General features: G+C 43.0%; 1 protein-coding gene across 6 annotated transcripts in view; it reads right to left on the bottom strand.

Moving 5' to 3' along the window:
- The window catches only part of GRIN2B (glutamate ionotropic receptor NMDA type subunit 2B), a 544413-nt gene that overhangs the window by 38820 nt on the left and 490701 nt on the right, over window positions 1–14892 (bottom strand). For all 6 annotated transcript variants that reach the window (XM_056523793.1, XM_056523792.1, XM_056523791.1 and 3 more), the window contains one exon: window positions 14494–14723. In XM_056523793.1, coding sequence (XP_056379768.1) covers window positions 14494–14723 — 230 coding nt within the window. The remainder of the gene's footprint in view (window positions 1–14493; window positions 14724–14892) is intronic.

Genomic DNA, 14892 nt, shown 5'->3' with positions numbered 1-14892 from the left:
CCACAGGACAGGGGATAAGTGTTTGACCGCGGGGGTCTGAAAGCTGGGACCCCCCGCAATCTCCTGCATGGGGCCATGGCTCTGCCACTGTTCTCACATGCAGGAGGCGTGTCGGCCGCAGCATGACCCCTTGGCTGACACGCCTCCTCCATGTAGTTCTTTGGGGTCTGACTGCTGGGACCCCCGCGCGATCTCCCAAATGGGGCCCTGGCATTGCCGTGCTGTGGATAGGGGATAAGTGTAATATCACTGCAGAAGTCCTTTAAAGGGGTACTCCCGTGGAAAACTATTTTTAAATGAACTGGTGCCAGAAAGTTAAAATGATTTGTAAATCACTTCTATTAAAAAATCTTAATCCTTCCAGTGCTTTTTAGGGGCTGTATACTAAAGAGAAATCCAAAAAAGAAATGCATTTCCTCTGATGTATGACCACACTGCTCTCTGCTGACCTCTGCTGTCCATTTTAGGAACTGTCCAGAGCAGGAGAAAATCCCCATAGCAAACATATGCTGCTCTGGACAGTTCCTAAAATGGACAGCAGAGGTCAGCAGAGAGCAGTGTGGTCATGACATCAGAGGAAATGCATTTTTTTTTTGGATTTCTCTTTAGTATACAGCCCCTAAAAAGTATGGGAAGGATTAAGATTTTTTTAATAGAAGTGATTTACAAATCTGTTTAACTTTCTGGCACCAGTTCATAAAAAAAAAAAAAAAATTTCCACGGGAGTACCCCTTTAACCTCTTAAGGACCCATGATGTACCGGTACGTCATGAGTCCATTCCCGTACTATAACGCTGGGCCACGGCCAGGACCCGTGGCTAATAGCGCGCAGCACTGATCGCGGTGCTGTGTGCTATTAACCCTTTAGATGCGGCGTTCAAAGTTGAACGCCGCGTCTGAAGTGAAAGTAAAACTATGCCGGTTAGCTCAGGGGGCTGTTCGGGATCGCCGCGGCATCCTGAACAGCTTACATGACAGACGGAGGATCCCTACCTGCCTCCTCGCTGTCCAATCGCCGAATGACTGCTCAGTGCCTGAGATCCAGGCATGAGCAGTCAAGCGACAGAATCATTGATCAGTGGTTTCTTATGAGAAACCACTGATCAATGTAAAAGATCAGTGTGTGCAGTGTTATAGGTCCCTATAAAACTGTGTAAATAAAAATAAACATACGTGGTATCGCCGCGTGCAGAAATGTCCGAATGATAAAAATACATCATTAATTAAACCGCATGGTCAATGGCGTACATGCAAAAAAAATTCCAAAGTCCAAAATAGTGCATTTTGGTCACTGTTTATATAATGAAAAAATGAATAAAACCAATAAGCCCTATCAATGCAAAAATGGTACCGCAAAAAATGAGCCTTATACCGCCCCATACGCGGAAAAATAAAAAAGTTATAGGGGTCAGAAGATGACAATTTTAAACGTATAAATTTTCCTGCATGTAGTTATGATTTTTTTCAGAAGTACAACAAAATCAAACCTATATAAGTAGGGTATCATTTTAACTGTATGGACCTAGAGAATAAAGGTTAGGTGTCATTTTTACCGGAAAATGTACTGCGTAGAAAACGGAAGCCCACAAAATGTACAAAATGGCGGTTTTTTTTTTTCAATTTTGTTTCACAATGATTTTTTTTCCGTTTCGCCGTAGATTTTTGGGTAAAATGACTGACTTCATTACAAAGTAGAATTGGTGGCGCAAAAAATAAGCCATCATATGGATTTTTAGGTGCAAAATTGAAAGTGTTGTGATTTTTTAAAGGTAAGGAGTAAAAAAGGAAAATGCAAAAACTGAAAAACCCCGTGTCCTTAACCCCTTAAGGACCAAGGACGTATGAGTACGCCCTTGGTCCCGCTCCCGAGATATAACGTGGGGTCCCACGGTGACCCCGCATCATATCACGGTGGGCCCGGCATCATAGTGAAGCCGGGACCCGCCGCTAATAGCGTGCGGCACTGATCGCGGTGCCGCGCGCTATTAACCCTTTAGCCGCGCGCTTATAGCAGCAGCAGTATACAGATAGAGCTGAAGGGAAGGTGTATAACTAATTTATATCCTATAGGCCAGTGGTCTCCAACCTGCGGACCTCCAGATGTTGCAAAACTACAACTCCCAGCATGCACAGACAGCCGTTGGCTGTCTGTGCATGCTGGGAGTTGTAGTTTTGCAACATCTGGAGGTCCGCAGGTTGGAGACCACTGCTATAGGCCATAGTGATAGCAGCGTCAGTATACAGATAGAGCTGGATGGGATGTGTATAACTACTATATAGCCTTATCCCATAGAGATAGCAGCAGCAGTATACAAGTACAGCTGGAAGGGACATGTATAACTACTATATATCCTGATCCTTTAGAGATAGCAGCAGTCAACAGATAGAGCTGGAGGGGAGGTGTATAACTACTATATATCCCAGGGGTCCTCAAACTTTTTAAACAGGGGGCCAGTTCATGGTCCCTCAGACCTTTGGAGGGCTGACTATAGATAACAAAACATGAACAAATTCCTATGCACACTTATATATCTTATTAGTGGACTACCACTTTAAGTACGCAGCACAGTTCCCCCCACATTAGGTTGGCAGTATAGATCCCCCACATTAGGTTGTAGTTCCCACACATTAGGGTTGGCAGTACAGTTCCCCCACATTAGGGTTGGCAGTACAGTTCCCCCACATTAGGTGCAGTACAATTCCCCCACATTAGGTGCAGTACAGTTCCCCCACATTAGGTGCAGTATAATGTTCCCCCACATTAGGTGCAGTATAATGTTCCCCCACATTAGGTGCAGTATAATGTTCCCCCACATTAGGTGCAGTATAATGTTCCCCCACATTAGGTGCAGTAAAATGTTCCCCCACATTAGGTGCAGTATAATGTTCCCCCACATTAGGTGCAGTATAATGTTCCCCCACATTAGGTGCAGCATAATGTTCCCCCACATTAGGTGCAGTATAATGTTCCCCCACATTAGGTGCTGTACAGTTTCCCCACATTAGGTGCAGTACAGTTCCCCCACATTAGGTGCAGTATAATGTTCCCCCACATTAGGTGCAGTATAATGTTCCCCCACATTAGGTGCAGTATAATGTTCCCCCACATTAGGTGCAGCATAATGTTCCCCCCCCATCAGGTGCAGTATAATGTTCCCCCCATCAGGTGCAGTATAATGTTCCCCCACATTAGGTGCAGTACAGTTCCCCACATTAGGTGCAGTATAATGTTCCCCCACATTAGGTGCAGTATAATGTTCCCCCACATTAGGTGCAGTATAATATTCCCGCACATTAGGTGCAGTATAATGTTCCCCCACATTAGGTGCAGCATAATATTCCCCCACATTAGGTGCAGTATAATGTTCCCCCACATTAGGTGCAGTATAATGTTCCCCCACATTAGGTGCAATATAGATCCCCCAAATTAGGTGCAGTATAGATCTCCCACATTAGGTGCAGTATAGATCCCCCAAATTAGGTGCAGTATAGCTACCCACATTAGGTGCAGTATAGCTCCCCCACATTAGGTGCAGCATGTTCCCCCACATTAGGTGCAGTATAGCTCCCCACATTAGATGCAGTATGTTCCCCCACATTAGGTGCAGTATGTTCCTCCACAGACATACAGCCTCCATCCATACAGTGTATGGCTGGAGGCTGGATGCCTGTGTTCTGCCCCACTTCAGTGCTCCGACCACCGCTCCTCCGGTCCGGACATAGCAGTAAGTCCCGGGACTGAAGGAGCGGTGGTCGGAGCACCGAAGCTGACGTGCCTCTGGTAACACTTACCTAGCTGGCCAGCGCATGTCCTCATCGCTGCCCCGCTCCTCTGCGCTCCGTTGCTATGGGCGCACACATGGCGTCAGTGACGTCGCTGCGTGCGCCACCTTCCCGGCGGCCCCTGCGTTTTTAAAGTAAACGCGGGGTCTCAAAGAGCGCATCCCGGTGTCCCGAAAACATCTTTCGGGACACAGGGATATCCCAGACAGCCGCGGGCCGGATAAATGTCCTCGGCGGGTCGCATGTGGCCCACGGGCCATAGTTTGAGGACCCCTGATATATCCTGATCACATAGAAATAGCAGCAGTATACTGATAGAGCTTAAAGGGAGGTGTATAGCTACTATATAACCTGATCCTATAGAAATAGCAGCTGCAGTATACATTTAACCCCATTTTGGCCTAAAGAACAAGGCTTTTTTTCATTTTTGCACTTTAGTTTTTTTCCTCCTCCCCTCCAAAAAATTATAATGCTTTCAATGTTGCACCTTCAGACCCACATAGGGGCTTGTTTTTTGCATAATCAATTGTATTTTGTAATGACATCACTTATTTTGAAACCAAAATCTGCGACAAACCCCAAAAAATTATTTGTGGGGTGAAATAAAAACAAACAAATGCCATTTTGTAACTTTTGAGGGCTTCCGTTTCTACGCAGTGCACTTTTCGGTAAAGATGACACCTTATCTTATTCAGTTGGTCCATACAATTACAAGGAAACCTAATTTATGTAGGTTTCATTTTCATTTTACTACTTTAAAAAATTAACAGCCACATGCACCAAAATTAGTGGCCGGCGTTTATCATTGTAGGTGTAAGTGAAGCATTTATCATTGTAGGTGTAAGTGAAGCATTTATCATTGTAGGTGTTAGTGAAGTATTTTTTACACCCTTTTTGTGTGCTGGTAATGTGTAGGAGAACAAAATGTATTAAATGGTAACAGAGCATTTGATAAATTTTGTGCAGGTAAACATTTTCTGAAATTTCTCTCTTCATATACACCAAAAAGCTAAGCTAAGTCTTGGCTGGTGTAGTTTTAGAGACTTTTCAGTGGTGTTGCGCCTTTTTTGCTCCCTTTCGCAAAAAGGTGCAGTTGATAAAACCCGTCCATATCATGTGTATTGCCAAAATCAGTGGATTACAACTCAAAATCAGCAGAAATGTGTAAACCAAAAGGCGCAAATAAACCCTGCTTGTGTCTTTTTGGCGCCTTTTCTAGACACAAAAAACAGTCTAAAGACAATGATAAATGTCATCCAGTATGTTTAAATTGTCATCTTCTGACTCCTATAACTTTTTTCCGCATACGGGGCTATGCACCGTCATCTGTAGTTTTTATTGGTGCCATTTTTATTTTGATAGAACTTTTTGATCTCTTTTTATAAATTATTTATGGTATATGAAGTGACCAAAAATTCACAGTTTTGGACTTTTTTTTTAAACGTTTAACTTCTTTTTTTTTTTTGTCCCCAAGGGGGGCTATATCATGTAATCTTTTGATTTCATACACTGTTCAACGCTGAGCTTTGCCTCAGCATTGATCAGTGTTATCATTACTCTGCCGCTCCAGTCTGCTGAGGCTTTGTGGAGCAGCAGAGGACCGATAAGACAGCAGGGAGGCAGGTAAGGGTCCTCCCGCCTTCCACTCAGCTGATCGGGACATTGCAATTTCACCGCTATGGTCCTGATCAGCTCAGCTGAGCTGTTGGGATTGTTAACCCCATTTTAGACTCCACAATCAACTTTGATCGTGGCATCTAAAGGGTTAATGCCCAGCATTAACCGTGGGTCCTGGCTGCTGATAGCCACCAGGACCCACTGGGTATAGAGCCTGCTCAGCTCGTCAGCACACTTTAAACACCAGTAACTGGTGGTCCTAAATATTTCCTTCATATTGAATCTTCTACAGTTGTAGTCTTGAAGCCCTCTAGTGTTTGGGACCAGTAAAAGAATGGCCTAAGGAGCTTGGACCCTTTGGTTAGTTTAGTAACATCCATAGAAATTTAAAGGGGTACTCCGCCCCTAGACAACTTATCTCCTATCCATAGGATAGGGGATAAGATGTCTGATCGCGGGGGTCCTGCCACTGGGGATCTCCTGTTCATGAGCTGCACAGAGCGAAAATTACTCCGTGGCTGATGACGGGCGATACAGGGGCCAGGGTATCATGATGCCACGGCCCCGCCCCGCAATGCAAGTCTATGGGAGGGGGTGTGAGGTCATCAGCCAGTGCCAGGACACCTGCGATCAGATATCTTATCCCCTATCCTTTAGATAGGGGAAAAGATTTCTGGAGGCGGAATGCCCCTTTAAGGTGTTAAAGCTGGGAGGGAAGGGATCTGGGAGCTGCCAGGTGGGATCTGATAGGTAGTGATGTCATCCTATAGAATACAGGAAGTCCGCTAACCCAGGACAGACCACTGCCTCTGACACATTAAATACTGTGTATTTTGTGGGCCAGGATGTAATCTCATGACCCAGTTACAGTAATGAAAAAATGTGCTGGTAAATAAAAAAATGGAGCTGTACGATTAGTGATAGTAAGTGTGTGCAGAATATGAGCTAAAACAAACTAATCCAGACTAACCCTTATTTTGTACAGCAGAATACATTGCATCAAAAGAAGCCTACTGAACCACAAGGGAGGTCTCTTTTGATAAACATTACATGAATTCCAATAGCCACTAACAATTTCACACTGAATTTCAGGTCAGCCATACATTCTGTAAGTCAGTACAGGTACAATAAAAAATAGAATATATACAATTCTGTATATCTATATAAAATGTAAAAAGTAAATCTTTGCTTTAGCCCTTTCGTAAAAATGCACTTACTATTATGTGCTAATTTGTAGAAATGGATGTAATGGCACGTGCAGTACATTACAAAGGAACAGCACCTGAGCCATCAGCGCATATACAGCAGATACCCAGCTACGATGGCCAGAACCAGAGTTATTTCTGATTGCAGCCATTTAAAACCTTAAAGGGGTATTCGAGGAAAAAAACGTTTTTCATATATCAACTGGCTCCAAAAAGTTAAACAGATTTGTAAATTACTTCTATTAAAAAATCTTAATCCTCACAGTACTTATCAGTTGCTAAAGTTGAGTTGTTCTTTTTCTGTCTGACAACACCTCTGCCTGTCTCGGGAACTGCACAGAATAGAAGAGGTTTGCTATGGGGATTTGCTTCTACTCTGGACAGTTCCCGAGACAGGTGTAATGAGAGAGCACTTAGACAGAAAAGAACAACTCAACTTCAGCAGCTCATAAGTACTGCAAGTATTAAGATTTTTTTAATAGAAGTAATTTACAAATCTGTATAACTTTCTGGAGCCAGTTGATCTATATAAAAAAAAGTTTTTTCCTCAATAATCCCTTTAAATGCTGAGTTCTTAGCTAACAAGGAGTTTAGTAGAGTTAGGCAACTAAGTCTGTCAATAAATATAACCATAGGGTGTAGATGTTTTACCATGGCCGCTAGAGATGAGCGAATTTTTGAAAAATTTCGATTCAGCCAATTCGCCAAATTTCCCCCCCAGAAAATAGGGGTGTAGAACACTACCTTGCTGTAACATGGCAGTAAGAGCAGACCATATAGTGGCTGAATGACACAGCCTGGAGGTGGCAGCAGCATGAGGAGACAATATAGTGGCTGAATTCTACAGTGGGGAAGTGGCGGCAGCATGATGAGACCATATAGTGGCTGAATGACACAGTGTGGACATGGTGGCAGCATGAAGAGACCATATAGTGGCTGAATGACACAGCGTGGAGGTGGTGCCAACATGAGGAGACCATATAGTGGCTGAATGACCCAGCCTGGAGTTGGCAGCAGCGTGAGGAGACTATATAGTGGCTGAATGACACAGCCTGGAGTTGGTGGCAGCATGAGGAGACTATATAGTGGCTAAATGACACAGCGTGGAGGTGGCGGAAGCATGAGGAGACCATATAGTGGCTGAATGACACAGCCTAGAGTTGGCGGCAGCATGAGGAGACCATATAGTGACTGAATGACCCAGCCTGGAGGTGGCAACAGCTTGACAAGACCATAGGGCCTCACAATTGAAAAGATAAAAGATATTTTTTAACATTTAAATTGAAGATTTCAAATAGATGAACCTAAAAAGTTTTAATTAATGTCCCAGCAGCATGAGGAGACCATATAGTGGCTGAATGACACAGCCTGGAGTTGGTGGCAGGCAGAAGAAAACGGTCTCTTTTGTAAAAGTGTTAGTGTGCAAAAGTAAGTATTGAGGATATACATTACATAAAACTTATCTTTTAATAATATTCTTATGATAAAATATATGTACCCCAATTGTTTTTTAAAGGGGTTCTCCGGTGCTTTAGACATCTTATCCCCTATCCAAAGGATAGGGGATAAGATGCCTGATTGCGGGAGTCCCGCCGCTGGGGACCCCCGGGATCTTGCACACGGCACCCCGATTGTAATCAGTCCCCGGAGCATGTCCGCTCCGAGTCTGATTACCGACGACCACAAGGCCGGCGGCGTGTGACGTCACGCCTCCGCCCGCGTGTGACATCAGGCTCCGCCCCTCAATGCAAGCCTATGGGAGGGGGCATGACAGCTATCACGCCCCCTCCCGTAGGCTTGCATTGAGGGGCGGAGCGTGACATCACACGGGGGCGGAGGCGTGACGTCACACGCCGCTGGCCTTGTGGTCGTCGGTAATCACGCTCCGGGGACTGATTACAAACGGGGTGCCGCGTGCAAGATCCAGGGGGTCCCCAGCAGCGGGACTCCTGCGATCAGGCATCATATCCCCTATCCCTTTGGATAGGGGATAAGATGTCTAAGCACCGGAGAACCCCTTTAAATCAAACAAAAGGAAAGGTGTGCAAAAAAACACCATGTGCCACCTACACCACCAAATATTGATGTGATGCAAAGACCTCTAAAAGGTGGAAGGGAACAACGTATGATTCATTGTAACCGATGGGGGTAAAAACTTACCCTGTAAGGCTCTACTCTCGCATTATTAATTCCCTTCTTGGCAAGTGTTACTTGCCCTTAAAAGGAAACTCTCCCTATTTCGACCTAAAAACCCTGGGAAATAGCAGTGTTTGTAGGTAGAAATAGGGAGAGTTTCCTGTGTGGGGCCGCCCTTTTTAGGGCGAGTGACACTTGCCAAGAAGGGAATTTATAGGGCGTTACAGGGGAAGTTTTTACCCCCACCGGTTACAATGGACCATATATTGTTCCCTTCCACCTTTTAGAGGTCTTTGCATCACATCAATACTTGGTGGTGTAGGTAGCACATGGTGTTTTTTGCACACCTTTCCTTTTGTTTGATTTAAAAAAAAAAAAAATTTGGGTCCATATATTTTATCCTTAGAAAAATTAAGTTTTAGCTAATGCATATCCTCAATACTTACTTGTGGTCTGATGGTGAGGAATGTCTGTAACTGGGGAGCAGCACCTTACATATGTTTTGCACTATCCATATTTGTGAAGTGTTGGTGTGGCACCATGGTCAATTTACTCTCATGCATCAGACAGTGGTGGTTGGAAATCCTGGCTGATCCATGCCTGATTCATCTTCACAAAGCTCAAGTCTCTCCACATTTTTCGTGGACAGACGAGTTCTCCTTGGGGTGTCTATGGCCCCACCGCACTAAACACCCACTCTGATGGCACACTACTGGCCGGGCAGGATAGCTTTTCAAGGGAAAACTCTGCTAGTTGCGGCCACAAATCAAGTTTGGCTGCCCAGAAGTCCAGCATATCTTCAAATTGTGTTGGCATGGTCATGTCAAGGTATGCCACCACCTGCTGGTTCAGGTCCTGCTCCAGGTCTACCTGCTGCTGATGAGTTGCTTCACTATGCGGGTGAAGAAAGGTACTCATCAACGTCTGTAGACTCGGGGTGCTGCTGATGGAGCTGGTTCTGCTCCTGCCACCCACCCCTCCCCAGCAACCATGGCAGAGGAAGGTGAGTGCAGAGGTCCCCCTGAGTCAGACCTGTGAGAGGATGGACGATGGCGCAGATAAGCATCGGCCAACTGAATACGTATGATGTCTCTGTAGTAGGAGAGTTTGTCCTCCCTCTCAGTGGGTGTAAAAAAGGCCCCCATTTTGTGTCGGTAGCGAGGGTCCAATAAGGTGGGGAGCCAATAAGGTCGCTATTGAATGGTGACAATTCGGCGGTCACTACGCAAGCAAGTGAGCATGCATTGTGCCATTTGTGCAAGTGACTCGGAGGGACTCCCTGCATTCATCTCAACTACATACTGCCACGGTGTGTCTGGGTCCTCTGTCTCGCTTTCCTCATAACCCTCTTGCTCCTCTGGCTGCTCCTTCTCCTCCTCTCCTGTCAGATGACTAGAATAACCGCCCATTTCGCAAAACCTAAACTGTGATCCACTGTTCCCCTCCCCCTCCTCCTCCAGTTCAGCCCCCACAGGGCTCATGTGGCTGATGTAGGCGCCACATCTCCAGTGCCCTGACCAGCCATCGTTTCCAACACATGTTGTAGTAAATGAAGCAGTACAATGACATCGTTCATCCTGTTATCCTGGCGACTGACTAATAATGTGGCTTCCTCAAAGCGCCTGAGCAAACGTCAGGTGTCACGTATGAGCTGCCACTGGTTCACATTAAAGTTACACACGAGATTACCCCAATAAGCTTGGATCATCAAGAAATCAGTGATGGCTTTTCTGGAGGGTGAAATTCCCTTCCCTATCAGTGCTTCTAGGCTGGATTTGGGCTTGAGCTGAATCGCTGCTATAAAAAAGCTTTTTCTGTGCAACACACTGCTCTCTGTCCCTCTCTCTCTGTAATAGAACGCTGATGTGACTGGGAGGTGAATCGCTGCAGTAAAAATGCTTTCTGTGCAACACACAGCGCTGTCTGTCCCTCTCTCTCTGTAATAGAACGCTGATGTGACTGGGAGGTGAATCGCTGCAGTAAAAATGCTTTCTGTGCAACACACACTGCTGTCTGTCCCTTTCTCTCTGTAATAGAACGCTGATGTGACTGGCCGCAAGATGGCTGCTGATTATATAGGGTTGTGACATCACAGGGGGGACTGGCTGCTGATAGGCTGCATGCTGCATGTGATTCAGGGCCATCCTGCCGACCCTTGTTCCCGCCTTCCCAGGATTCCTTGCCCCATGTCCTCACATGTGGATCCCCCATTTTAGATGCTCGGCTCCTGGAACCTGGACCGCACTAAATGGAGTTTAATGAAGTGATTCGTGGCGATATTCGCCTTCGTTACAAAATTTTTTTCCTGAAATCCGTGACGAATTCGGATTCGTCAGATTCGATTCGCTCATCCCTAATGGCTGCCATAGTCCTAACAAAGTCCCCCAGATCTAACGAGGGTGAAAGCTTACTAAATAAACGTGATATTCTGATAATGTTTAAGAACACTAAGGATTTTAAAGCATTATATAGTTGATCTAACAACTGCAGCTTCTAGTCCCTAAGATTAAAAAAGTCAATACGTTTTTATTTTGCTATTAATTTTAAGTTTTCTAAATTCCTTCCCATCCAAAAAAAAAGATATAGTAATAATAAAATATAAACTCATATATAGTACCTCCACAATTTAAACAATACATTTATTATTTATATTATTTAAACTGCAATCATTGTGTAAAGAAAACACAAAACACAATGGTAGGCCTGCTTTTTGTTATACCCATTTCCCTCCTAAAAAAATAAGAAAATGTCAAACAAATTATATGCAGTTGAGACGTCCACTGATGAAGCTCAGTAGGAGAGAAACGTGTGTTGGGTACACACACCTCTGGATAAGGATCTGTACATGGTAAATATTTAGGCTCCCATTGTTTTGGTCATTTTTTTTTCTTTTGGTCGGCAATTATGTACCGGTATGTACTTGATTTTTTTCCCTTAAAGGGGTATTCCAGGCAAAAACTTTTTTTTTATATATCAACTGGCTCCAGAAAGTTAAACAGATTTGTAAATTACTTCTATTAAAAAATCTTAATCCTTCCAATAGTTATTAGCTTCTGAAGTTTTCTGTCTAACTGCTCAATGATGATGTCACGTCCCGGGAGCTGTGCATGATGGGAGAATATCCCTTGCATGATGGGAAAATATCCCCATAGGAGCTGGACAGCTCCCAGGAAGTGAGTTATCAGAGAGCAGTTAGACAGAAAACAGCAACTCAACTTCAGAAGCTAATAACTATTGGAAGGATTAAGATTGTTTATTAGAAGTAATTTACAAATCTGTTTAACTTTCCGGAGCCAGTTGATATATAAAAAAAAGTTTTTGCCTACAATTCCCCTTTAAGTATATTTGCTCTATTATGCAGGACTAGAAGTTGTATGTCCATTAAAAGCCTGTGATGTGATATTTCTCCATCCCATGATTTACAGGATCTCCTTTCCTTCTCTTCCTTGCCCCAGAATGTGTCCAAAATAACTGATTTTTTCTCCATAAAACATGCTTTTCTTTAACAAAAATACTTAAACGTAAAAAAGGTTTGTTATTACCGCAATCACATTGATCCACAAAATAATATTAACATATTATTTACATGACAGTGTAAGACATGAGAAAGAAACAATGGTGGAATTGCAATTTTTTATGAAGCTCATTTTGTCTATCATGCGTAGAATGGAAATGACTAGAGATAATAAAGTGATTCATGCGAAATGCAGATGACAATGCAGGAAGTGCAAAATCAAAGAATAGGAATAATGGCCCAGATTTACTATTGTTGTAGGTTTTTGCCTTATTTGAATTTTATGAGACTGGGTTTTTTTCTGGTGATTTATTAATTTGGCGCACGTCTTGGGAAAAAAACGGTTTCACACAATATATTAACTGAAAAATTATAATACAAAAAGCCCACAGTTGTTTTCCCTACCTACACAATTCTGTAAGTTTTTTAAGACGGAAAATAAATAAATAAATAAATACATAAATAAATAACAGCATTTCTGTACAGGCTTCCATAGTAATCTGTAAGGTTATGAGAAAAACCCATGGATAGGCCCATTTTATTAAAATAAAATAATAATAATTTATGGGGTTGTTTAGGTTTCTTCTTGTTAAGTTTTACCCCCTGCAAAAATGTTGGCACATGGGAACGTGAGCCAAAATTGTGTTGCAAAAGCCGACAATAAACTGTGGGGATAAGAAGAGTAAGTCAGGGCTGTTGTCTCTTTCTCCTCTTTATCATATATATATATATATATATATATATATATATATCTATCTATACATATATATACAAAATCATAGGATGTTGCAGAATCTTGTAATTCCTTTTTTTTATTGGATCAGTATTTTGTAGAGAAGTTTTCGGGATTCCTCCCTTTATCAAGTCAAAAGCATCTGTGCACACAAGAAGCAAACACACAAGTTACATCTCACAAAATATGCAGAGGTTAAAACAACAAATGTGGAGAATTCACACTAAGTTTGGCCATAAATTGTTCAGCTATAGGACCATAGACTACATAGATAAGGATGAGAAGGGGGGGGGGGGGGGAAGCAGGGGTCAGAATGGTGATTAAGCTGGACATGGGGAGAGAAGACAATCCAGCTACAGGACCATAGACTACATATATAAGGATGATACAGGGGAGGGGGAGTAGGGGTGAAATGGTGTTGGACAAGGGGAAATATAGAAGAGAAGATAATACAGCACAGGTCATAGGAAGTTTTGATAATGGGCTAAGAAGCTCAAATCCGCTTTGAGTCCTCTGTTCTTTGAATCATAAAAAAAATATCATTTTGGCTTTACATGTCTTTCTTTCTTGGGTGTTTTTGAAGTTTCCTTTCAGAATCTTGATTTTAAGGTTACGTATGGAGTAACCTGTTTGGGTGAAATGGTGTCCAACTGGGGGGTAATAGTCGTTTTCGTTATGCTTGTTGATGGAAGATCTGTGTAGGTTCATCCTTTTATTGAGTTTCTGGCTGGTTTCACCAAATGTAACATCCCATGTCACACTTGGTGCATTGTATCATATAGACCACATTCTCAGTTGTGCAGGAGTATAGTCCCTTCATTTTGTATGTCTTGTTGTTGTGGGAGGCCTCAGACTTGGTGCAGAGGGGTAGGCAGAGTTTACAGTGAGGTTTGGTGCATGGTCTGGTCCCATTGTCTGTATATGATGTTTCTATGGGTAGATTCCTTTTAACCAATTTTTGTTTTAAACTGGGTGGTTGTCTGAAGGCTAAGATGGTAGAAATTCAGGGACAATTTCTTTTAACAATTCATCTTCTGCTAATATTGGCTGCAGGTCCTTGATGATTTTGCGAATTTCCTCAAGGGTTGGATTGTATGTGGCTACCAGTGGTATGCGTGATGAGGTTTGTTTCTCTCTTTATTGTAGCAGGTGTAGTCTATCGTCCTATAGCTAAACTATTTATGTCCCAACTTAGTGTGAATTCTCCACTTATGTTGTTTTAACCCCTGCATATTTTGTGAGATTTAACCTGTGCATTTTCTTCTTGTGTGCTCAGAAATGCTTTTGACTTGATAAAGGGAGATTATTTGGCCATTTAATGGTGTAAAATGATGGTCATAAAAGCCTCCTTTTTTTTTAATTATTGAGTTCAAACAAACATTGTTCTTCATCACTCTTTTACTTGCCAACGCTATGGTATATCCATGTGAATAGTCATTAAAATAATAAATCCATGTTAATTTTAAACAAACACTTCAGATAGTAAAACTTCCTCGATGACCTACCTTTTTATCACTGAGACCGGACACCTGGTCCACATACTCTTCTTGGATCATGAAGGCAGCAAGGTTGGCTGTATAACTGGCTAGAAAGATCACAGCGAAGAAGGCCCAAACCGACACCATGATCTTACTTGTAGTTCCCTTTGGATTCTGCACAGGCACAGAATTGTTGAACACCAAGCCCCAGAGCAGCCAAATGGCTTTGCCAATTGTGAACGAAGGACCACCAGGCTCTGGATTTCAAAAATAACATGAGGTTAGAAATGGGACACTTTCTAACTGCCACCATCTAACCTAAAGAAAGGTAAGTAATGATGTTGTTTAATGCTAGTACCAGCCTAACATGACATCATTCTGTTACGTAACTGTATAAAAAGGCCAATATTGACTAAAAACTTAAAA

Source organism: Hyla sarda, chromosome 6, assembly GCF_029499605.1.
Source record: "Hyla sarda isolate aHylSar1 chromosome 6, aHylSar1.hap1, whole genome shotgun sequence".
NCBI classification, from domain to species: Eukaryota; Metazoa; Chordata; class Amphibia; order Anura; family Hylidae; genus Hyla; species Hyla sarda.
Note: the sequence above shows the minus strand (reverse complement) of the source record. Positions and strands in the feature narration are given on the sequence as shown.